This window comes from Sciurus vulgaris (assembly GCF_902686455.1).
Source record: "Sciurus vulgaris genome assembly, chromosome: 17".
Taxonomy (NCBI): domain Eukaryota; kingdom Metazoa; phylum Chordata; class Mammalia; order Rodentia; family Sciuridae; genus Sciurus; species Sciurus vulgaris.
The window spans coordinates 49,389,542-49,413,928 of NC_136478.1; the positions used below are offsets into that span (position 1 = coordinate 49,389,542).

The 24,387-nt window shown below is 47.6% G+C and overlaps 1 protein-coding gene across 2 annotated transcripts in view; it reads left to right on the plus strand.

Moving 5' to 3' along the window:
• SIPA1L3 (signal induced proliferation associated 1 like 3) overlaps positions 1 to 24,387 on the plus strand; it is a 127,419-nt gene that overhangs the window by 56,413 nt on the left and 46,619 nt on the right. For both annotated transcript variants that reach the window (XM_079119922.1, XM_079119923.1), the window contains exons 8-10: positions 5,839 to 6,415; positions 14,798 to 15,072; positions 23,243 to 23,494. In XM_079119922.1, coding sequence (XP_078976048.1) covers positions 5,839 to 6,415; positions 14,798 to 15,072; positions 23,243 to 23,494 — 1,104 coding nt within the window. The remainder of the gene's footprint in view (positions 1 to 5,838; positions 6,416 to 14,797; positions 15,073 to 23,242; positions 23,495 to 24,387) is intronic.

Here is a 24,387-nt window from a genome sequence, read left to right on the forward strand (position 1 = left end):
CGGAATGGGATAAGGTGTGCTAGTTGCCCTTTTCTGAGAGTGATTTCAAATTCAAAAGATGGAAAAGGGTGTGCAGATAAAAATCTCCCCAGCCCCCCGTCACCTTCACAGAGGCGGCAGGTGGGCCGCTGTTTGTCTCCTGATGCTTTAGGCACACCCAGCAAATACATGGAAGTTTCTTTTCCATCTTTTTTTTCTTTTCCACCTTTTAAATACACATGGAAGCATGCTGTTCACACTACTCCATGTCCTGAATTTTTTTTAACCCAACATCTTTGAGCTCTTTCCATACCAGTAAAGTGCGTCTCATTCTTTATGACTGCTGAACATTTCCATCATATGGATGCTTGACATTCTCCTGCTGTCCTCCATTGATGGGCACTGGGGTTACTTCCTGACACCTGCAGTTGTTTCTTCTCCTGTTGCACCTGTGACCACGTGTACAGCTGCAGGACAAACTAAAATGGAAGTGCTGGGTCAAGGGTCTGTGCACGTGTGCACTGGTAGTCTTGGTGCAATCACCAGAATTTACCAGTTTCTTCTGTCAGCTGAGTGTCTGGGAGAAGGCAGGTGAGGCATGCCAGTGTGTGTTGCTCGCCAGTGAGAACTATGTGCCAGATGAGCCAACATGCTGCATGGCAAGGCCACTGTACTAGAACATCCCAGGCTTAAAATTTCCTCCCCCACTGTCCATTTGTTCCTGGGACACAGCAGCAGCTGCAGAGCACCAGCTCCTTGAGCTCTGCGTGTGGCTCAGTCAGGTAGATGATGGCAGGGTTTAAAGGTACATCGTTGCTAGTTAGCTGAGAGGTGACCCTGGGGAGGGCCGATGGGAGAAGGCCATACACACAGAGGAGGAGGCAGCCTCCTTGTGCATCAGAAGTGTGACTAGCTTGCCCTGGTGGCCCTTCTCCCCTTCCTCCCTACTCTGCCCTCCCTTCTTCCTAGCTTCTCCCAGTAGCTTGTGCCCCACCTCCCATGTCTCCAGGCCAGCCTCTGCTTATCTCCAGGGTGACTTCTATCTGTTACACAAACCTTTCTTGTTTTTTTTTTTTTTTTTTTTTTTTTTTTTTTTTAATTTAAAATATTTTTATCAGGACCTGGGGTGTAGCTCAGGGGTAGAGCATTTGCCTAGCATGCACAAGGTCCTGGAGGCCTGGGTTCCATCCCCAGCATCATTTAAAAAAATAAAATAAAATAAAATAAAACTTTTATTATACAGTATTTTAAACATTCTGAAAAATGCATAAAATAATATACCAGGCACCCATGTGCCTACCACCACATTTAACAGATGTTAGCATTTTGCCTTAATCTGTTTCATCTCTCTCTCTTTTCTTTATTTTTAAAGAAAGAAGCTGTTAGAGATATGACCAAAGTTGCCCCTCTCGGAGCCTGTGTCTCCCCTGTGGGAGGGAACCAGGACACTCTTGACCTACCCTCTGGCCTCCTGCCTTAGTTAATTCCTGGTTGTCCTTCAGGACTGCACTGTACACGCCTCTGACACCTCCAGCAGTCGCTGCCCACTGTGTGCTCTTGCCAGACGTGTTTCTGCAACAGCACTTGGCACAGCACAAAAACAACTGATGTGGCTCCTGCCTCCCTCCAAAATAACCCAGTGTCCTATTTACCTTCCTGTCTCTATCATGACATGGTGCTTGGCACACAATAGACACTGAAAGGCTGGCTAGACTAATGCCTGACTCCATCACTGAGATGTCTGGGCTCAGTGGCACAAACTTGTGATCTTAGCTACTAGGGAAGCTAAGGCAGGAGGATTACTAGTTCGAGGCCAGCCTCAGCAACTTAGTGAGTCTCTAAGCAACTTAGTGAGACCCTGTCTCAACATTAAATAAAAGGGTCGGGGATGTGGCTCAGTAGCTGAGCACCCCTGGGTTCAATTCCCAATTAAAAAAAAAATATATATGGCGAAGGTTCTAGAAATACTTGCTGAGCTGCAGGGATCAGGCAGCCTGGTGGTCCCACTGTCTCCTGATCGTGTGATGAGTTGTCATCCTTTCACATTTCAAGTGTGCTATTGCTGAACAGCACTTAAACTTCTTGCCTGTGGCCTGTGGATTATAAACAGCCCTGTACCTCTGCAGGAGAGCAAAGGCCAGCTGTTCTGACCATCCAGAAACCTTCAACAGTTGCAGTTTCACCATTCTTAAAATCATGAATCAGGACTGTGAGAAAAACCAAAATTTGTCACTAAGTAGCCAAGTGCTGAATGAAGCTGCAAAGCTCTTCCCATCTGTGAAGCACAATTAGACCACACCAGGGATTAGACACAAGGGATTGGTGGGGTCATCTCATTCATCCCTGACCTGGGGGAAAGTCCATGCCCCCAAGAATTCCCACAGAGGAAGCTTGCCTGGCTTGCGTGGCCTTTGAAGAAGGGGTGCCCCAGGAAATGCCATTTTCAGGAAACGTTGAACCTGCACCCCTGTACGTTGTCAGAGACCTGTTTCTTCTCTGTCTGTACAAGTCTCAGTCATTACATTACTATCAAGCACCTGTGCTGGTTAATACGCTAAGCCTAGAGTGGTACCTGCCCATGCGACACTCCTGGAGTACAAAGGTACACCAGTGAACAGTGGAGGTAGAGATGGGCTGGGGAGATAGCTCAGTTGGTAGAGTGCTTGCCTTGCAAGCACAAGGCCCTGGGTTCAAATCCCCAGCACTGCAAAAAAAGAAAAAGAAAAAGAAAAGAAACAGTGGAGGTAGAGATCCAGGGATTTGGCTAATCAGCCAGGTCAAGCAGCAGCAATTGTGCAATCTCTCACTCTCACTCATGCACTCTGCTGTGTGTGTGCGTTTTCTTTCAATGCTGGAGATCAGAAGTTTCTGGAAGCTGGTGAGAGCTATGGCTGTGGGACAGGGTCTTTTGTGTAAGGGACCAAGTACCAAAGCCCGTGCCACTATCAAAGCCCAGCAGGGAGGGAAGAAGGAAATACAGTTGTGCAATGCTTTACAGCTTAGATACATTCTGAGAAACATGTCATTGACTGATTTCTCATGCAGATGTCATAGGATGTCTTACACAAACTGGGGTGGCCATGATGTCACAGGCAATATCATCTTTTTTTTTTTTTTTTTGCATTCCCTCTATTTTTTTATTGGTGCATTATAATTATAATTTGTTGTGCCATATTTGTACATGTGCATAGCTAGGCAATAAAATTTTATAGGGCTGCAATCATGTGTGGCCCTCATTGCCCCAGATGTCATTACATGGTGTGTGGCTGTACTCCAACCACTCCTCCCTCCTTCCTGTCTCCCACATTGGCCAAACTCAGTTAGAAACCAGAGGTCAGAGGAAACCAGGAGATGCACACTTAAAGATCTTCTTTCCAGAGGAGGGCAGATGGAAAGTGGTACATGCCACTAACGCCCTGTGTGGTCTGGCCCCTGATAACCTTCCCAGCCTCCTGCTCCTTGCCATCTGGGCTCTGACCCCCTGGGCTCATTCCATCCTTTATGTGTCCTTTCCTACCACTTCTGCAGTGCATGCCGTGCCCTCTGCTGGCAGTGCCCTCTGCTGGCTGTGCCCTCTGCTGGCAGTGCCCTCCTCCAGCCCTACTCAGCCCTTAGATTCCGGCTTGTCATCTTCTCAGAAAAGCCCTCCCAGAATTCCCCCCTGTCCAAATCAGGTCCTTCCATTTTGTCATGATAAACTTCCTTTGTAAAAGTTCATGTATGTATTTGGTTAGTATGTTTCTCTTCCTAAATTTAAAGCTCTGGGAATGCAGGGACCACTGTATCCCTAGCACCCAGGAGAGGGGTATCCAGAAAGTACTTGTCAGACAAATGGATGCATAGTGCACTATCCCCCTGCCAGGGTGGAGACAGGGAATCAGCAAAACCTGAATAAGCATTACATCATGTTTGTGTTGCATGGAATATTTTCCAGTCTATCATCTCTTTATTTAAGAAAGTATCCTAAGTAGGAAGAGGAAGTGTAGGAACTCAGTACCCACAAATGGAGGCTTCCATACAGGATAAACCTAATGCATGTTGTACTTTAAGAAAAACTTAGTTAATTCATCTCTTGTTCCCTTCTGTCAGCTCCTGTGTCACTATATTTAAGAGTCACCTTCCCTGCCCTCACATGAAGACCCTGGCTGATGCCTTGGCCATTTTGCTGACGTTTGGAAATTGCCTACCCGAAGACCACTGAGTATTAACTCCATTTAGTCATTAGAATGTCACATCCAAGATATTAATCAAATCTTAAACTTGGGCTGGGGTTGTAGCTCAGTGGTAGAGTGCTTGCCTAGCACGTGTGAGGCACTAGGTTCAATCCTCAGTACTACATAGAAATAAATAAATAAAGGTATTGTGCTCTTTAAAAAAAAAAATCTCTAATCTTGCCTGAGCAAGTCTCTCTTTGCTCCCAGCTGAGGGCCACTTCTGCTTGGAACCTTTGGTGGGTAGGGAGCCTGGCTGGTCCCTGTTTCTCCACAGCATCCTTCATCTTCTGCCAACCCCGCACACCCTTGAAGTCTTACAGGCAGGAGGCAGACCACAGTCTCCTCCTCACAACTTGGTGGCCCCTACATAGGGTGGGACTGAGGAGAGAGTGGGGTTCACCACCCAGCCTTCCCCCCAGGTTTCCTCCCCGTCCCTGTGATTTACATAGTGGATGATGGGGATCTAGAGTTTTGGTGAACAGGTTTTCTTTTCTTTTCTCTCTCGTTTTTTAAAAATATCCTTTTTACGTGTAGATGGACACAATGCGTTTGCTTATTTATTTTTATGTGGTGCTAGGGATCAGACCCAGTGCTTCCCACGTGCTAGGCAAACGCTCCACCACTGAGCTACCCCAGCCCACTGGCGAACAGGTTTTTAGATCATTTCCTATGTTGCTCTCTGACTTCTGTCACAATGACATCTCCATCAGGACTGAAGAGGAGGTCCAGGATTGTGGCCCAATGGTAGAGCATGTGCTTAGCATGTGTGATACCCAAGGTTCCATCCCATCAACCCCCAGAAAAAAAAAAAAAACACTAAAGAAGAGTGCCATTCTAACTTCCTGTTATAGTTAATTTTCAAAATAACCTTTGTTGAGATGATTTATGAATTATACTAGTGTGACACAAGTGTTTAAAAGAACTAAATCACATAAATGCTTCATGTTGGTCAGCTGTTCTCCAGTGAGGCTGGGTACCCACCCGCCTGGAACTCGGCAGCTCCAGCGTGAGCGGTTCTTTTTGGCTCATGCACATGCTGGTCAGTTTGGATCTGATGGTGCTTGGCTCCAGGTCTGCCCCAGGTTTTCCTCATCCTTCTGGGGCCTGTGCATCCCATGGGATGGCAGGAGCACAGGACTGTAGCCTCTCCCACCACCAAACATACGCACACACACACAAAAACACAGTTCAAGTCTTTCTTGACCAATCAGGTCACATGACAAGGCCCAGGATGGTGGCGGGGTAGGCATTTCCCTCTTAAAAAGGTGGGAGAGGATGGAAAGAATTTCATTCCAAACTGCAGTCTAGTCTACCATACAGCTTATCTGTATGTAAAACAAAAATGACGACTTGAATCATACTTGTGAAACCATCCTTCAATCTTGGTATACTGTATCAAAAGGAAAAATGTATGTATAGGCCCTAAGACATTTCCTTAAGTTTCTAAATTATTATTTAGGTATTGACTTCTGTTCATAAGAGGGAAACTCCTGGGTTGGAGTGTGTTCTGTCCCCGACACTGAAAAAAAAAAAGTGGGCGAAAGGAAACTCCTTTTTTTTTTTTTTACTTTTTAGCATGTATTTTCTTTCTCAAGAGAATCTTAGTGCTTTTCTTTCCACATCTAAATGATTTCTCCCTCCTCAGCATGGCTGTGACCCGATCCAAAGATGCTCCTCCTTTCGGCCCCCCCATTCCTAGTGGAACCACATTCCGCAAATCTGATGTTTTCAGAGACTTCTTGCTGGCCAAGGTGATTAATGCTGAGAATGCTGCACACAAGTCTGACAAGTTCCACACCATGGCCACCAGGACCCGCCAAGAGTACCTCAAGGACCTGGCTGAAAACTGTGTCTCCAACACACCCATTGACTCCACTGGCAAGTTCAACCTCATTTCTCTGACCTCCAAGAAGAAGGAAAAGACGAAGGCTCGGGCAGGCGCAGAGCAGCACAGTGCAGGGGCTATTGCCTGGCGGGTGGCAGCTCAGGACTTTGCCCAGGGGGTGGAAATCGACTGCATTTTGGGAATTTCCAATGAGTTTGTGGTGCTTCTGGACCTTCGCACCAAGGAGGTGGTGTTCAACTGCTACTGCGGGGATGTCATTGGCTGGACCCCGGACTCCTCAACACTGAAAATCTTTTATGGCCGAGGGGACCACATCTTCCTACAGTCCACAGAGGGCTCTGTGGAAGACATAAGGGAAATTGTCCAGAGACTGAAGGTAAGAGCTGAGCAGTGGCGCAGTAGGTCATGTGGTTGGCAGAGGCCTTGGGAACCACTGACGTACTTCCCCTCTCCCAGTCACCTGGGCTGAGACATGAATCGGTCCTGGGAGAACCAGAATTGTCACGTACTCACTGTAGGTCTGGTGGGTCCTGCAGCCCAGGTTCTTCCTGGGGAAGGTTTGGGCCTGGAATCTGAGGCTTTCCATGCCATACCCTTGGAAGAACGAAAGACATACTCATTAAACCCTAAGAGTTATGGAAAATACAAGTTTAAGCTTATGTCAGAAATGCAAGCAGGGCTGTGGGTGTAGCTCTGGTAGAGTGCTTGACCAGTGTATGTGGGGCCCTGGGTTTCATCCCCAAGCACTGTCAAAAAAAGAAAAGCTAAAGGTCTTCCTCTTGCACTCCTGGTGGGCAGCTTAGACTCAGACCACCAGCCAAACCAAGAGTGGCAATGAGTGAGTGCTTAGGTGGGAGTGGCTGCCTGAAGCATTGTTCTAAGAGGTATTCAGGACACTCCTGTACTCCACAGGAGAGCCTGCTGTGGATCACACGGCAGTTGCCCCTATTAGAGGTGTAGCAGAGTGGCGAGTCGGGCATGCTAGGCCAGAAGGCAGTGTGCCACAGCAGTGAGGAGCACAGGTTCTAGAGTTAGAAGGCCTGGCTCCAGTCCTGGCATTGCCACTTTTCCAGCAGTGTGATCTCCAGCCAAGTTACTTAACTCATATGTGACTCAGTTTCCCCAACTGAAAAATGGATCTGAGAATCACCTATATGCAAGTTTTTGGAAATCAGATGAGCTGTTGCCCAGACAAACTTGCCTGACTTAGTGGAAAGGTACTTGCCAATGTCAGCGTGACTGGTGGCTGCCCTTGCCCTTCTAGGCCTTTGCATTCTCATTAAGTTCAGGTGACTGATGAAACCCTGCTCACAGCTTCCCTGACCTCACAGTTCATGCTGCTTCACAGAACAATAATGTCTAGTGTTTAGATTTCCCTGTTAGGAGGTGAGGTCTAGGCACTGAGGCACCTGTCTATTTGCCCACTTGTTGGTCTCACATGCTTAAACCAGGACTGGCACGTAGTAGGTGTTCAGTAAGCACGGAGTAGTGGTTGGTCAACTGAAGGAGTTTTTTGAACCCTTACTCTGTACTAAGTGTTCTACATGCAAACGTCACATAATCTTGACACACTCCAACTGTAGGTCCTGTTTTTGTCCCCACTTGGTAGATGGGGAAAGGAGGCCCCGGGAGGTATAGATACATGTGTGAGCTTCTACAGCCAGTAGGTGGCACAACTGGAATCTGAATCCAGGTCTTTCTGCCTCCAAAACCTACTTGTGCACAAACTCAAGACGGTCTCTGCTTCCTCAGTGTCTCCACCGGCCCAAGAACCCCTGAAATAGCATGGACAAGAGCAAATTGGTGTTCCTCTCACCCTCTGGGTCTTCCTGTTGCAGTAAAGGGCAAGTCTATCCTTCTGTTTGCTGAGGTCAAAATCTTGCCATCAGCCTGGGCTCCTCTGTGACCCATACCCACACAGCTTCCACCCCAGCTGAGCTGCCATTGTCTCATGGATCACTGAGGTAGTCTCCATGCTGGTCTCTTGCCTCCCACTGGCTTCTGTGTAGTCTTTTGTCAATGTGGGTGTCACAGGGATCTGATCATGTCACTTCTGTGCTCCAAACCCTCAGCTCACTTTAGGGAAGAGGCAAAGTTCTTACGCTGGCCCCCAAGGCCCCATGTGCTCAGCTCCCTGTTGACTTCTCTGACATCCCCATCACCTTTTGCCCCAGCCACACAGACCTCTGCTATTTCTCAAGTGTGCTGGGCAAGTGTCCAGCCTCAGGACCTTTGCATTGCCCAAAACATCTCACTGGAACACTCTTTCTTCCATGCCCCCATGGCTCACTCCCTGGCTTCCTACAGGCCTTTGGTCAGGTGTCACTAAGGTCTCATTGTCTAAGATTGCAAACCCCTTCCCTGACTTGGCCCAGAGTGCATGGCCATCTGGTTCTGTGTCCTTGGCACCCAGGCCAGCATATGGTACACGGTAGACAGGAAGATGAGCTACATGCTATATGAATGCATGCTGTTCTGAAAACAGCATTAGGGAGTGTTCATGATGGACCCCCTGTGTGTCACACCCTGCTCAGCCCTTTATGTGTCTTTGCCTGTTGCTTTAGTCAGCTTTTTCACCACTGTGACTTAAAGACCCGACCAGAACAACTGTAGAGAAGGAAAAATTTATTTGAGGACTCACGGTTTCAGAGGTCTCAGTCCATTGACAGCAGGCTCCTTTCCTTGGGGCTCGAGGTGAGGCTGAACATCATGGCAGAAGAGTGTAGCAGAGGGAAGCAGCTCACATGGTGATCAGGAAGCAGAGAGAGACTCCACTCTCCAGATACAAAATATATACCCCATAGTCACGCCCCCAGTGCCCCACATCCTCCAGCCACACCCCACCTGCCTCTAGTCACCACTCAGTCAGTCCCCTCAGGAGTTAATTCACTGATTAGGTTAAGGCTATAACCCGATCATTTCTCCTCCAAACCTTCTTGCGTTGTCTCACACATGAGCTTTAGGGGACTCCACATGTAAGCCATAACACTGTTCTTCCTCACAAATACCAGGCAAGGTAGATACCATTATCCCCACTTCATGGAAGAGAACACTGTGGCCCAGAGAAGTGATTGAACTTGCCCAAAGCAAGTGGAGATCAGGTTTCCTCACCCTTAGATGATTCCTCCTCCCTGGCAGCTCACATTTATTGAGCAGGGACCATGGTAGGCACGGCGCCAGATTCCACTCTGCCCCACGCCCACCTTGTGCCGGCTGCCATGCAGCCCTTTTGAAGCACATTTCCACAGCCTCCCCCACTCCCAGTCTCAGCACCCAAAACCTGCCAAGGAACCAGTGGGCTGGGAAAAGTGACGGAAGCCCTCCAGGCCCATCTTAAATTCCCATGGCAGTGACTCTCCTGTGTGATGTCCCCAGGGTGGGCTGTCCACATCCTCCCCTGGCAGAGCTGGGATTCAGGTGCGAGCAGTGTGACTGTACCACCCCAGACATTCTGGGCACACTGCATCCCTTCCTCTGTTGATTGCACAGTACTGTTTTGTGCTGAGACACAACAGTAGTGACCACAGTGTGCCCAGGCCTGCCTTCACAGGACTCCCACTCAGCACATATTGAACAAGCAATGGCAAGTGCTAGAGATTAAAAGGAAGGTGTTGAGAATATCAGAGGACCCTATCACAGGGACCTAAATCAGACCAGGCGGTCTCAGTCCACAGGTTGGCCACAGCCCCAGACTGCTTGGTTACCAAGCTGCTGCTGCTGTTGTACTGGGAAATTAACCCAGGGGTACTCTACCACTGAGTTACATCCCCAGCCCTTTTCTTTGAGGCAGGGTCTTGCCAAGGTGCTGAGGCTGGCCTTGAATTTGTGATCCTTCTGCCTTGGCCTCCTGAGGCTTAGGTTATAAGTGTGTGCCACCACACCTAGCCCAAGCTAAACAGCTAGAGGATTTCACATGAATCCAGTTTTCTGGCTTCTCTTGAAAAATTTGGGGCTCTGGCTACACTAGGCCCACATTTGCAAGGGAAGTGATCAACTGAAGTAGGACAGTGGCTGCCTGTTTAGATGGGGCACAGCGTGTCATTTGGCCCTGACTCCCACAGCATGTGTCCCTTGCTGACCTTACCCCCAGGCACCCAAGCTTGTGAACCAGACCCAGGGGAATGCAGAGGGCTGCCCTGAGGAAATGGCTTTTAAACTGAGACTAAAACAATAAATAAGAATTATCCTGATAAAGAACAAGGAGGTTTCCAAATAAATAATTACAATTAGTGCAAAAAATAAGAGAAGCGGAGGGGAGCAGCACAGCAGCAGAGGGTAGCGTGTCTCAGCCAAAGGCAAGAGGTCACCCGCAGCTGGCATCACCCTGGGGTTCCTCCTCTTAAAGTAGGCAGACTAGCTGAACCTTCTCAGAAGTGAGACGTCAGTGACATCAGGCGTAGAGTGGGCCGAACCTAGTGCCTGGCACACAAATCAGCACCCAGAATAAAGAACTTTAACGGGGTCCTGGGGCAGGGCAAGGTGACTTCAGGACCCAGCAGAAGCTTCTTTGAGTTGGTATGTGAGTTGGGTGTCATAAGCTGCTCGCTGTGCCCTGTGACCTTTTAGGAACTTCATAAACACCAGGAATGGCTCTCCTTCATGTGGCTTCCTTGGATTTGTTATTAAAGCAAAGGAGACAGAAGGTTCAGGACAGCAAGCCGAAGCAGCGCTCTCTTCCTCATGCAGAAGGACCAGGGCACCTGCAGTGGGTACTCACAGGCTGGGCTGCTGAAGAAGAGACCCCGCAGCAGGGTGAAGCTCTTCTAGCAAGAACTCTGGATGGTCAGGCTGGCGGGGCAGCTCAGGGGCTCGCATGCCTTCATCTTCTTATATTTTTTCCCATATACTAATTTACCGAATGGTTAACCCTGTGAAATATTATTATTGTATCCATGTTACAGATGAGGAAACTGAGGCACAGAAAGTTTAGGCAGCTTGCTTAAGATCCCACAGCTAGGAAGAGAGCAATCAGGGAATTTCAGTCCAGGAAAGTGCTTCAGAGAGCACCATCGAACAGCCCGCTTTTGGTGGAACAGTCATCATCACAGTAGTGTTAACAGCTGTCACAAATCACTCATGTCGTCCCATCGAGTGGTCCCAAACATGTTTTTCTGCGTCTTGACTGACTCACATGTTGAAAGGGAACGTGCCTTCATCTGTGGCCCCTCCTTTTCCTCACATTGATGGAGAGATGTATTCTTACCTGCACAGTCAATGCCACATCCCCCCATATCCATGTTCCTCTCTACAGGAAGGGAGAGGACACGAGTGTGGAGGGCAGGCAGTTTTTGTTTTTAATAACCCGAGGTGTGCCAGGTGCACTGGCACAAGCCTGTAGTCCAGCTAGGGATGCCAAGGCAGGAGGATTGCTGGAAGGCAGGAGTTCAGGGCTAACCTGGCACCCAGTGAGACCCCAACTCAGAAATAAATAACCAACCAACTCAGGGTAGGTGTTGTTATTTCAGATCTCTTTGGCCAAAACTGAGCCCTGTGTCCCTACCCAGCCACAAGGGAAGCTGAGAAATGTGGTCCTCAGCAAGGTGTCCAAGTGACCATCAAAGCTGTTTTTCAGACCAGGTGCGGTGGCACATTCCTACAATCCCAGTGACTCAGGAGGCTGAGACAGGAGAATTGTAACTTCAAGGCCAATCTCACCAATTTAGCAAGACCCTGTCTTAAAACAAAAAACTAGGGCTGGGACTGTGGCTCAGGGGTTTAGCACTTGCGTAGTATGTTGTGAGGCACTGGATTCAATTCTCAGTACCCCATATAAATAATTGAATAAAGTAAAAGTCCATCAACAACAACAAAAATAAATTAAAAATTACTGGGAATGTAGTTTAGTAGTGAAGTGCCCCTGAATTCAATCACAGTACCAAAAAACAAACAAACAAAACAAACACTATTTTGCTACCAGGAACTGTGCTGCAGACTGGTAATCTCAGCAATTCAGGAGGTCGAGGTAGAAGGATTAGAAGTTCAAGGCCAGCCTGGGCGATTATTTTTTGTTTTGGTTTTTGTTTTGGTACCAGGGATTGAATCCAGGAGCACTTTACCACTAAGCCATGTCACCAGACCTTTTTAGTTTTTATTTTGAGACAGGGTCTCTCTGAATTGCTTATGGCCTCACTAAGATGCTGAGGCTGGCCTTGAACTTGCGCTCCTTTTGCCTTGGTCTCCCAAGTCATTGGAATTATAGGCATGCATCCCTGCATTCAGCCATCCTGGGCAATTGAGCAAGACCCTGTCTCAAAATTAAAAAGGAGATAGCTCAGAGGTAGAGTGCTCCTGTGTTCAATCTCAGTGCCACAAATAATTTTTAAAATATTTAAAACTGTTTTTGTAGTGGGGTCTTTTTCCCCAAAGGAAGAAGGGAGAGGAGGATAGTAAGTGGCAATTGACAGTCCTGACCACTGCAGTGTGTGCCAGCTGTTGCCTACCCTCACTCTGGGCTTCTCTGGAAATTGGGACCTTCTCCATGAACAACTGGGGTTTCTGAGGATTGGTGTGGCCTAATTAGTCATGGGCATGGACACCGGAACTTTTTATACCCACAGCCAAACTCTGGACATGGGATGACTGCTTCAAAGATTTTAACTCTCAAAACAGAAGCACTGGGCTAGATAGATCTGGTGACAGCTTTCTCTGCTGAGACATGCAGCAGTCAGCTTTCTTACCAAACTGATTTTACCTTTTAATCATGGAACATTTCAAACATACATGAAAGTAGAGAGAATTGTAAATGAACACCCATTCTCATTACCAGCTCAGCACTGACCTACCTATTTCTTCCTTCCCTCTCTACCCCCTGGTTATTTTGAAGTAGATATTGGATATCATAATATCTATAAATGTTTATTTCTAAAAGATAGACTTTAAAAATAACAACCTTGTCATTATCACACTTTAAAAAATTAATAATTCCTTATTGTCAAACAGATTGCTTCCCATGAATGGGCTATTAAATTAATTACTGAGTCTTAATGAACAATTTTAAAGGGAGGATGTCAAGTACATTTGGTCTGCTTTCACAAAGCACCTTAGACTGGATGTATAAATGACAGAAATTTTTTTCTCACTTCTGGAGGCTGGAAAGTCCCAAGATCAAGTCACTAACAGGTTTGGATTCCAATGAGGGCCACTCTCTTCTACAAATGGCACCTTCTTGAACCTCTTTTATAAGGGCATCTGTATAGCTATAATAGTAGGACAGGAAAGAGTAAAATGCATCAAAGTATGGCCTGGGTGTGTTGCTCGGTGGCATGGTGCTTACCTGGCCTCCGAGAGGCTGTAGGTTCTATCCCTAGCACCATGAGTGAAGATAAATACTATTTTGTGAGGCATGGTCATACTTAGATCTATTACTTTTCAAATTCTCACTATCTAAATCAGGACCTGAACAGATTTGGTGACATTTTCAGGTGAGTTCATTGCCACCCAGACTCTTCTTGCTATCCACACTCAATAGTGACCAAGGGATGGGGGTTGTGGCTCAGTGGTAGAGCACTTGCCTAGCATGAGTGAGGCACTGGGTTTGATTCTCAGCACCACATATAAACAAATGAATAAAAATAAAGGTCTATCAACATCTTTAAAAAATTTTTTTAAAAAGAATGTGAACAAAGATTAAATTTTTTTAAATTAATTAAAAATTAAAAGAATGTGATCAATTTGGATTGCAAGGGATATTTGTGTCTATGGACGTGTGTGAAAATGTCCGACTATATAGCATATTTGTGACATAGAAGGATCTCCTGGCGTGTGAAAGCCAGCAGTCTAATAAAGTACATTAAATAGCCTGATCTCAAGCCAGGCAGTGACTTCTCTTGGGAAATCTGAACCATTACCTGTTCACTTTCCATAATGTAATTTTAGGAAAGGGCAGGCTGATCTTGATATAATTTGCTTAATAGTGATAGCTTTTCAAGTTCATCTTTTTATATCCCAAGAAAAGGAGGGAACCATTAATGGTGCACTGAGAGCCTCGGGCTGTGTTCAGTAGGTTCCACTGGCTGATGTTCATAGGTGTCACAAGGAATCTCAACTCGAGTGAACAGGGAGTTATTGGAGGTGAGGACCTGTGTGGTCTGGCTGGCTCCATTGTGGGGAAGGTCAGAGGAAGAGATGGGGAAGTAGTTTACGCCTTCAAGAGTGATATTCACAAAGTAGAATGTGCTGTGAGCCCCCAGGCTAGAAACGGTCCCAGTCTGGCAGGTCTGTTGCTTCTCCCACTTTGGATAGAATCTTTGCATCAGTCAGGGTTGTGACACTAGTGGCTTTAAAGAACAAACATCCAGGACTTGGCTAGGAGCTTGCTCCACATTGTTCTGACAGTGGGACCCCAGCTTCCAGAGAGCCACTACTATCTAGAATCTTAACTGGTCTCTGTTGCAGAAGCAAAAGACGTGCAGAGGCTCACACTGGATATTAAATGCCCCACCCCAGAGCACGTGTCCATTCTACCCACAGCCCATCCACCTGTCCACAGTGGCCAAAAGGTATGGTCTCACCATACATGACGGAGAGAGGTGGGGGCATTTGGTGAACACAGCACAAGACTGCGGTGTCTGTGGGGTAGTAAGCCACAGAGAAGCACATCCACGTTTCCTTCCAGAAACCAGGAACTGGATGGGAGGATGCTCACACTCCTGGTACCCTGGCGTCACCTGGGAGGGTAGATGGTAGCCAACCGGCCTTTCATCTTAAAGGGGGAATATGACTCAAACTTCTGAGACTCAGTCCTGCCTGTCACCCACAGGTGATGACCAACGGCTGGGAGACAGTGGACATGACCCTGCGGCGGAATGGGCTTGGGCAACTGGGCTTCCATGTGAAGTACGATGGGACAGTGGCCGAGGTGGAGGACTATGGGTTTGCCTGGCAGGCCGGCCTCCGGCAAGGCAGCCGGTTAGTAGAGATCTGCAAGGTGGCCGTGGTCACACTGACCCACGACCAGATGATTGACCTGCTGCGCACCTCCGTCACTGTGAAGGTTGTCATTATCCCACCTTTTGAGGACGGCACACCCCGAAGGTAAGGGCAACTCCCAGAGGACTAGCACAAGGCCCAAGCCTTCAGCAGAGGAGTCCTCAGGAAGTGGCAGTGGTGGCGGGCGGGTGGCATGCCCATTGTTAGTTTACATTCTTCATGTTTCATCACATGTATCTCTGGAGCAGCCTCGGGAAGTAGGTGCCTTATTAACTGCATTTTCTAAATGAAGCACACAGTGTGAAAAGCAGCTTGCCCGAGGGCATGCTGCACTTCATTCATTTACTCAGCACTTGTTTATTGAGCCTCTACTATGTGCAAGCTCCATTCACAATACCCCGGATGCAGGGGTGGACACCGTAAAACACCCTCTTCTGTGGAGTCTGTGTCCTACAGGGAAAGGCAAGCAATCAAGAAGTAGACACGTGGGCTGGGGCTGTAGCTCAGTGCAGAGCGCTTGCCTAGCACGTGTGAGGCACTGGGTTCAATTCTCAACACCACATATAAATTAATTAATTAAAGGTGCATTGTCAGCTAAAATAATATTTTTTAAAAATAAATGTATGATACAGGATCTGGTAGCAACCAGTTTTAAGAAAGAAAATGGTAAACAGAAGAGCTACAGCAGAGCTGTTTAGCAGAGCTGTTTACAGTGGGTATTGTGATAGGCTCCATGGCATTGGAAGCCATCAGGTGGTTTCCTGGGAACTAACCAGGGCAGAGTCTCCCACGTATGCATGGTGTGACACATGCCTGGCGCACAGGGAGGACTGTGTGGCTACAGCAGAGTGAGCCAGGGCAAGAGCTGGGAGAAAGGCAGATTGTGTGGGACTCATAGGCCCCTGCATCTCCTTGGGTTTTATTCTCAGATCAAGGGGAAGTTGGAGGAGGGTTTGTTTCTTTCATTTTGTTTTGCTTTGTTTTGCAGTGCTGGAATTGAACCAGGGATGCTTTAACACTGAGCTATATCCCCAGCCCTTAATTTTGTGTTTTGAGACAGGGTCTTGCTAAGTTGCTTGGGGTCTTGTTAATTTGCCCAGGCTGGCCTCAAACTTGTTATCCCCCTGCCTCAGCCTCCTGAGTCACTGGAATTACAGGCATGCACCTACTGGATTGAACCCAAGACTTTGCACATGGTAGGCAAGCACTCTACCACTAAGCTTTATCCCCAGCCCTCATTTTTTAATGAAACATTTAAAATGTAATAAAAGCCAGGTGTGGTGGTGCACACCTGTAATCCCAGTGGCCGGGGAGGGTAAGGCAGGAGGATCTTAAAGTTCAAAGCCAGTGTCAGCAAAAGTGAGGTGCTAAGCCATTCAGAGAGACCCTATCTCTGAATAAAATATTAGGTATTATAAGTAATCTAGAGATGATTTAAAGTATAGAAGTAGGGACTGGAGATGTAATTAATTTAGCATGCACAAAGCCTACATTCAGTCCTCAGTGCACACGTGCACACACACACAAAAATATATATAGATGTATATAGACAGATTAGATACAAGTACTGTGCCATTTTACATAAAGGACTTGGGTGTGCTCAGATTTTGGTATCCCAGAGGGATCCTGGAACCAGTCCCCACAGATGCTGAGGGATGACTGTACTAAGCCCCCAGTTTCAACATTCATTACCATATGACCAATTTTTTGTTTTTATAATCTCTACATCCTTTCCCCCTGCCCCATCTAATATTATCTAAAACAGTCCAAACTGTGGAATGTATTTTTGCATATTGAGGATCTTTTTAATTACCAAGAAGTTAAAAGAGTAATTAATTGCTTAATGTCAGCTATCTAATCTTTGTTAATTTTCTCTGTTGTCATATATATATATATATATATATATATATATATGTATATATGTATATATATATATTTTTTTTTTTTTAATTTTAGTTGCTTTTATTGATCAGGATCCTCCTATTGCCTTTGGTTGATGTCTCTCTTAAGGTTCTTTTCTATAAGCTTCCCTTTTTTGTTTGTTTATTTGTTTTTGTTTTGGTTCCTCAAAGTTTATTTTGGGACGAAATCAGGTCATTTGTCCTCAGAGTTTCCCACTTGCAGGATTTAGCTGCTTGCCTCTCTGTGTTCCCTTTAACTCGTCCCTTTAGCACAGTTTTAGTCTGCCAGCTAGAGTTCCAGACAGAGGCTTGGTCAAGTTCTGGTTGAAAGTCTCTGGGCCACCATGGTTCCTGGGTGTGTCTCCACCAAAAGGCATTGTGAGCCTTTGTCCTTCAGTGAGTGACCTCAAGGGTGAGTGGTGGTTTCAGGCACCCTGGCCTGCCATCCTTCCTCCCCCAGCACTCCACCTCATGACAGCACCATTTGCAGTCACTGCCTAGATCCATTACTTCATTACAGGTCAGAGAGGAGCAGTGTCTCAATTCTGTTATTCCTTCCTCATTGATCAGCTGGAATTCTCCTAAAAAGAACTTTCCATTAGTAAGCATTTGGTTACTCTGAGTATAATTTGTACAGAGAAGGCAGGATGAATGCAGTTTTCAGAATGATGAAACCTCCAGAGATGACCGACGAGAGAGAGAATGAATGGCACTATATTCTGAGCTCTGGGAACGCAGGGGCCACAGGACTGTCAAAGCCTTGGTCCTTGTAGAGCTAATGAATGAGTCAGAATAGACAAACAACAAATAAATAAGATAATTTCAAATAGCAAAAGAAAAGGTGAGCTCTGTAGAGAGAATGCTTGGTTTGAATCCCAGCTCTTCCCTTTCGATTGTATTATTTTTGTATGTATTTTTTGCAGAGCTAGGGATGGAACCCAGGGCCCCACAAACATGCTACACAAGAGCTCTACCACTGAGCCTCATCCCAGCCCTCTTCCCTTTATTAACTGTGACCACTGGACAGGTGGTTTCACCTCCTTGTGCTACCCGTTGTTCATTCATAAAATTGGGAACATAGTAGATCCTTTCCACAAAGGTGGTTGAAAGGGTAAGACTTGTGAAGCACCAAGGACAGCACTGGGCCCATAGGAGGCGCTCTAGAGACACTGGCTATGAGATACCCAGCCTGAGGAAGATGAAGGGCACATACGCTAACACAGGGGCAGCCCAAGGGGAGAACCAAGAATCTGGGCTTGTTAACAGACCAGAAAAGAACTTGTGTGGCCAAGCAGACTGAGCCAAAAGTAGGGAATGAGTTGAGGTGACACACATAACCTCGTGGGTTCCCACCAGTGCTGATGTGATTCCCACTTTACAGAGGAAATCAAGGCCCAGAGTGGACAAGTCATTTTTGCAGAGTGTGCAGCTAGTAAGTAGTGAATTAAAACTCACATCCCAATTGCCTGCCTTCATTGCACTCTCTGGACTCTAAAAGCCATCTAGAGCTGGGGGCATGAAAGTAAAATTGTTCCATTCTCACCTTCCAAGTCCACCTCTGAACATGTTCTGGGAAACCACACTGGGCAGGCCCTAAGCCTGAAACCAAGGGCACAGCTGCCTCTGCCTACACCTGGGGTCCCTCAACCTCAGGCCCCCATCAAGCCCCAGGCCTCCCCTGCCCCAGCCCTCTTCCCATGCCTTCTTCCACCTCTGCACAGAGCCAAGGCTTATCTCTCATTTTTGTTTATTCGGCACAGGGACTGAACCCAGGGGATCTTTGCCACTGAGCTACATCTCCAGCCCCTTTTATTTTTTTGTTTTGTTTTGAGATGGTCTTACTAAGTTGCTGAGGATGGCCTTGAACTTGGCAGTCCTCCTCCCTCAGGGTCCTGTGTTGCTGGGATTATAGATGTGTGCCACCACACCCAACCCAAGCTCACCTATCACAGCCCGTCCCAGACATGGGCAAGTCTAGGTGAGGTCACCCTATTGGCATAGTCCTTGGCAGTCATTCGATTCCTCAGGCAAGGATGGGACCCCTCCCTCCCTCTGCACACACTCTCACTTGGGTTGTACACTGTTGCCAGCTCACCTGTGACTACTCTCCAAAGTTTAGGGAACATGAGAGACACCACAGAACATGCAGAAGTGGAAGCAGAAGTCTGCATCCTCTGGCTTTGGGAGACAGAGCCAGGCAGGGGTCATGGAGTCTGAGACTAGTTCTGCTCCCTAGCACCTTCAGAGGCAGCCAGCAGGGGAACAGGCCTGGGCAGTTTTTGTTGCTCTTCAAATGCAGAGGAGGCCAGCTGACTTCATTTGTAGCACTGATAACCTCAGCTCCCTGACATTTCAGCCTCACTGCAATCCTGGCTCCTGGCTCCTGGCTCCAGTGTCATAGTAACCACATGCAGGATGGGCAGAGGTGACCGTACTACTACCAGCCAGACTACGTGGCATGCCATGGGACCCCGTGTTCTTCAGATGAGGGGACTTTGTGCATGCTAAGCAACTGCTCTACCACTAAGTTTCATCCCCAGCCCAAGGATGGGAGTTTTTGAGTGAGCTTCGTGCTTTGGGGCCACACAACTGGAGGAGTGGGCAGATTCTTGAGCCTATGGGGCTGAGGATGTAGCTCAGAGAAGAGCGCTTGCCTAGCATGCATGAGGCTCTGAGCTTGATGCCCAGCACAACACACGCGCGCGCGCACACATAATTCATCAGGATATTGGGTGCTTTGCAGCCTCAGGAGGGATGCTCTTGTCTCTCAGGGTTTCATGGGGTCAGTGATCCTGGGGTGTTTTCATCCCTACTAGTTAGACCCAAGGTCTCTGATCAGGGTGGTTAGAAGTTTCTTCCTAAGAAGGGGAATTAAAATTCCACAAATGAGGTAGTAGAAATCATAGGAATGAAGTTCCTGTGACCCTCAGGAACTAGGCTATCAGATGAAGGAAAAGAAGGCAGCAGTCAGAACGTGCAGGAGACATACTCCCCTCAGACATCTCCCACAATTGTCTAAGAGGTTGGTTAGTGCAGTATTATGGTTGGAAACCAGTAACTAGAAGCAATCTAAATTTCCATCCATAGGGGACTGACTGAGTAAATCCCTGTCATATGAGTGATATAATATTGATGATTTTTTAAAAACTGAAGTGAACTGGGGATATAGCTCAGTGGTAGAGACTTGCTTGGCATGTGCAGGGCCCTAAGTTCAATCCGCAGAACCACCACCAAAAAAAAAGTTGAACAAATCTGTGCTGTGTGGACATGGATATGATGAGATTTATGGTTAACTGGAAAGAAAAAAGAATCAGCCAAAGCAACAGTTGCTATACAAAGGTATGGTGTGAGCCAGGTGGGGTGATATACCTGTAATCCCAGTGCCTGGGGAGGCTGAAGCAGGAAGATCATAAGTTCAAGGCCAGTCTACGCAACTTGGGTCCTAAGCATCTTAATGAGACCCATCTCAAAAACTAAAAAGAGCTGGGATTATAGCTAGTGGTAAAGCACTCCTGAGTTTAACCTTCAGTGCCCCCCCACACACACACACACAGAGTATAGTATTTCTTTTTACATCTATTTTAAATAATATTTGCTCATCTGAATAAAATATTTTAAATATATTTTTAGATGTTGATAGACCTTTATTTTATTCATTTATTTTTATGTGGTGGGCTGGGGTTGTGGCTCAGTGGTGGAGCGCTTGCCTAGCATGTATGAGGCACTGAGTTGGATCCCCAGCACCACATAAAAATAACAAAAAAACTAAATAAAGAAAATAAAGGTATTTATATGCGGTGCTGAGAATCGAACCCAGTGCCTCATACATGCTAGGCAAGTGCTCCACCACTGAGCCACAACCCCAGTCCCTGAATAGGATATTTCTGAAAGAATACTTAAGAAACTGATGGGTTCAATCCCCAGCACTGAAAAAAAGAAAGAAAAAAAAGAAAGAAAGAAAGAAACTGAGATCAGTGGTTGCTTCTGGTAAGTGAAACTAGGGGAGAGGGATGCCCTTTTATGCCACTTTAATCTCTAAAAACAGTTCAGAAGCTCCATCAGTGAAGTGGGGCTTCTCACTGTCACTGGGTATCAACATTTTTGCTACAACTCAGTAACATGCACAATCCCAGGCCCTGCTTCATGGGAGATTCTGACTCAGGCAACCTGAGATGGAGTGCAGGAATCTGCACTCTTAACTGAACACCCGAGGTGATATAGATCACAGGGGAAAGATAGCAAGGAGTGTTTTCCAGAGCCCATAAGTGGGTAGGACTGGGCTTTGGAAAATGGGAGACTTCAGCCTTTGAGTTTATAGCAAGAACAGATGACGGGGCACAGAGTAATCTGGAGAAAGTGCTGGCCTCAGCTTCTGTTTATTACACACTTGACATGTGCCAGACCCTGTGCTAATGCTCATAGAATGCACATAAAATCACATATTAGGAAACCAAGACTCAGAGGACGAGCTCTATCACCCAGAGCCACAAGGTGGTAACCAAGCCACGTGGCCCATGAGCCCCACTCTCCACCATTGTGTGCTTCTTTCTAAGTGAGCAAGTGATATTTTCCTCTTTAAGGTCATTACCAAAGGCTTTTAACACAAGATGAAGTCATCAGTAATGGGAGGAGGAATCAGAGACCCAAGAAATCTATCCACTGACCCCCAAACCACTCTGTAGTAGGCCAGTGTGCATGGTGGTGAAAAGGACTTCGGAGTCAACTTATTATATTTAAATCCAATTTCTACCTCTTACTGGCTGTGTGGCCTAGACAGATTACCCAACTTCTCTGTGCCTTGATTTATTTAACTAAAATGTGACCCATCAATCAGGGCTGTGTACCAGCACTAGAATCAACCATGTGAAGCAAACAGGACTCTTTGCTAGCTCATGCACCTAATGAGATTAGGAGATAACTAGGATGAGGCATGCTGTGTCCAGGCCTCTGACACCCTTCTCAGGAGTCTTCTTTTATCACCCATTTCCTTTTTTCTGTCACTGTTATTCTCAGGCAGCCTCCTGCCACTTGGAGACACAGCTCTGCACTAGAAATGCTGTCCCCTGGCTCAGCAGCCCCAACAGAAGTAGATCTTTCCCTCTAGTCACTCCAGAAATAGCTCCACAGTTGATCTCATGGCTCTGATTGGCGCTGCTTAGGGCACATGACAATCCTGTGCTAATCATTGTGTCCAGGGAGAAGTTTCTGATTGGCCAGGCCTGGGTCACATGCTCATACCTGGAGCCAGGAAGTGGGGTGCACCCCCCCAGGAGCACACAGCTATTATCTGGAGAAGCAGTATAAAAGCAGGCAGGCAGGAACAGCAGGGGTGCACTGCCAAAGGGACAATGGCACCTTCCTTCACCTCTACAGGACTGGCCTATCTACAGGCCCTGCCAGATTTGTGTTGTCATTGTTCCCTGCCTGGTAAGGCACTGACACCTACCAGTCCACAGAGACAGCTTGGAGGAACTGCTGAATGTCAACTCTGACCCTAATGCCATCGAGGGGGGCTCAGCATGTTGGACCCAGGTGGTCCCCTTTAGATGACTCCTTAGCAGCCCTGTCCTGAATCACAGCCTCTGAGTCACCAGTTATCATATCTTTTGCTGAGTGACCATGAAGGTTCCCTGGGCTCCAGAGAAGCCTCAGAGGATGGGTCCAGTGGGGGCATGAGGGCTTCCAGGCTGAGCGCTCCTCTGTCGGCCTCTCACAGTTGCCAGGAGGTGGATTTCCTGAGCGCGGCCCTCGGGCGCACAGCCCCTCCCGCCCATGCTGCAGCATCGGTGGAGGGTGCCAGCCAGCCCTCCATCTCCCCGTCTTGAGCCAGGATCACTGCTGCGCGTGCCAGCCCTGGTCTGGGGGGATTCACAGGCCGCTCTGCATCTATTTCAAGGTTCTGGGTTTCGTAGCTTTTTTTTTTTAAACCACCCTGCAAAGTAGGTCACCTGCTCCTCTTCCAGAAGCCTTTGAGATTCTTTGGAACAAGGCAGAGACTGTCCTTTGATTCTGAGGGCATCCGCCTTTCCGGCCCCAAGCACTGCTAAGGAGGGGGGCCAAGACGGGATGCAGAGGGCACTGGCCGACTTGAGGCCTGGGCCAGAGAGAAGGGAGAAGCAGGGAAACTGAGAGTGGGAGGAGGAGGGGAGAAGGGAAGAGGTAGACTGGTGGCAGCTGGAGCCCCTGTCCTAAGACTCCAAGCTGGTAAGTTTCAGACCCTAACTTAAAGGCCACTGCTTGGCTTTTAAAATGGGCCATCGATTCAAATATAACCAGGAAAACCTAGCCCATGCAAACGAGGCAGCTGGTCCCTCCCAGGCAGCAGGCACACGTGCTGCTGGGCCATGCCTGAGTAATGAAGTTGCTCTTCTCAGGGGCTGGCCAGAGACCTATGACATGAACTCCTCGGAGCCCAAGACTGAGCCGGAAAGCATCACCCCCGGGGGCCGGCCCCCCTACCGCAGCAACGCTCCCTGGCAGTGGAGTGGGCCTGCCTCCCACAACTCTCTGCCAGCCTCCAAATGGACGACCCCAGCCACCCCCGGCCACGCCCAGTCCCTGAGCCGGCCCCCGAAGCAGACGTCCATGGTACCTTTCCGTGAATCCCAACCACTGCACAGCAAGAGGTAAGGGTCCCTGAGGGCCACCACCTTCGTCCCCTTCCACCTGCCCACACGTGTCCTTCCCCTCTTTCCTTTGCTCGTTCTCACTTTACCCCCAGTCTTCTACCTTCTTTCTTACCCTGTCTGTCTCCCTCTGCCATCCCTCCCTCCCTTTCTTCCTCCCTCCCTTAAACTTTCACCCGGGGCCTCTTGTGCAAGGACCTGGGGCAGGGTGCTCCATGTCTGAGGTTGAATAACCACCATGCCAAGGACATAGTAAAACTTTTTTTTTTTTTTTTTTTTTTTTTTTTTTTTTTTAAGTGAAGGGACTGATTAGTGCAAAATTCAGGACAATGTCTTTTAGAGGAAGGGAGGGAAGTAGAAAGGGGAGGAGCCTATAGGTAGATGCCACTGCCTCCCCTCTAGTCCTTGGGTTGGGTGGGAGCTGCAGGGAGTTGGTTTGATGATGATGAAGCTTGACTTACTCTTTTGAATAGATCGTATATTAAAACATAAAAAAGGCTGAAGATGTCGCTCAGTGGTTGAGGCTTGCCTAGCATGCATGAGACACTGAGGTGCATGCCTATAATCCCAGCACCTCAAGAGGCTGAGGCAGGAGAATCTCAAGTTCGAGACCAGCCTAAGTAACTTAGCCAGATCCTCAGCAAATTAGCAACACCCTGTCTCAAAATAAAAAATAAAAAGGACTAGAAATGTAACTCACTAGTAAAGCACCCCTGGGTTCAGTCCCCAGTACTAAAAAAGAAGAAGAAAAAGAAATTTTCCCCAAAATGAAAGAATACAGCTTGCAGAGGAGGGTCTTATCTCAGGAGCGGGTCAAACAATCCTCAGTAGCCTCAGCTGCAGAAGCTGAGGGTGGGGACCATAGAACCAGCAAGAGGGGGCCCAGGGTTCAG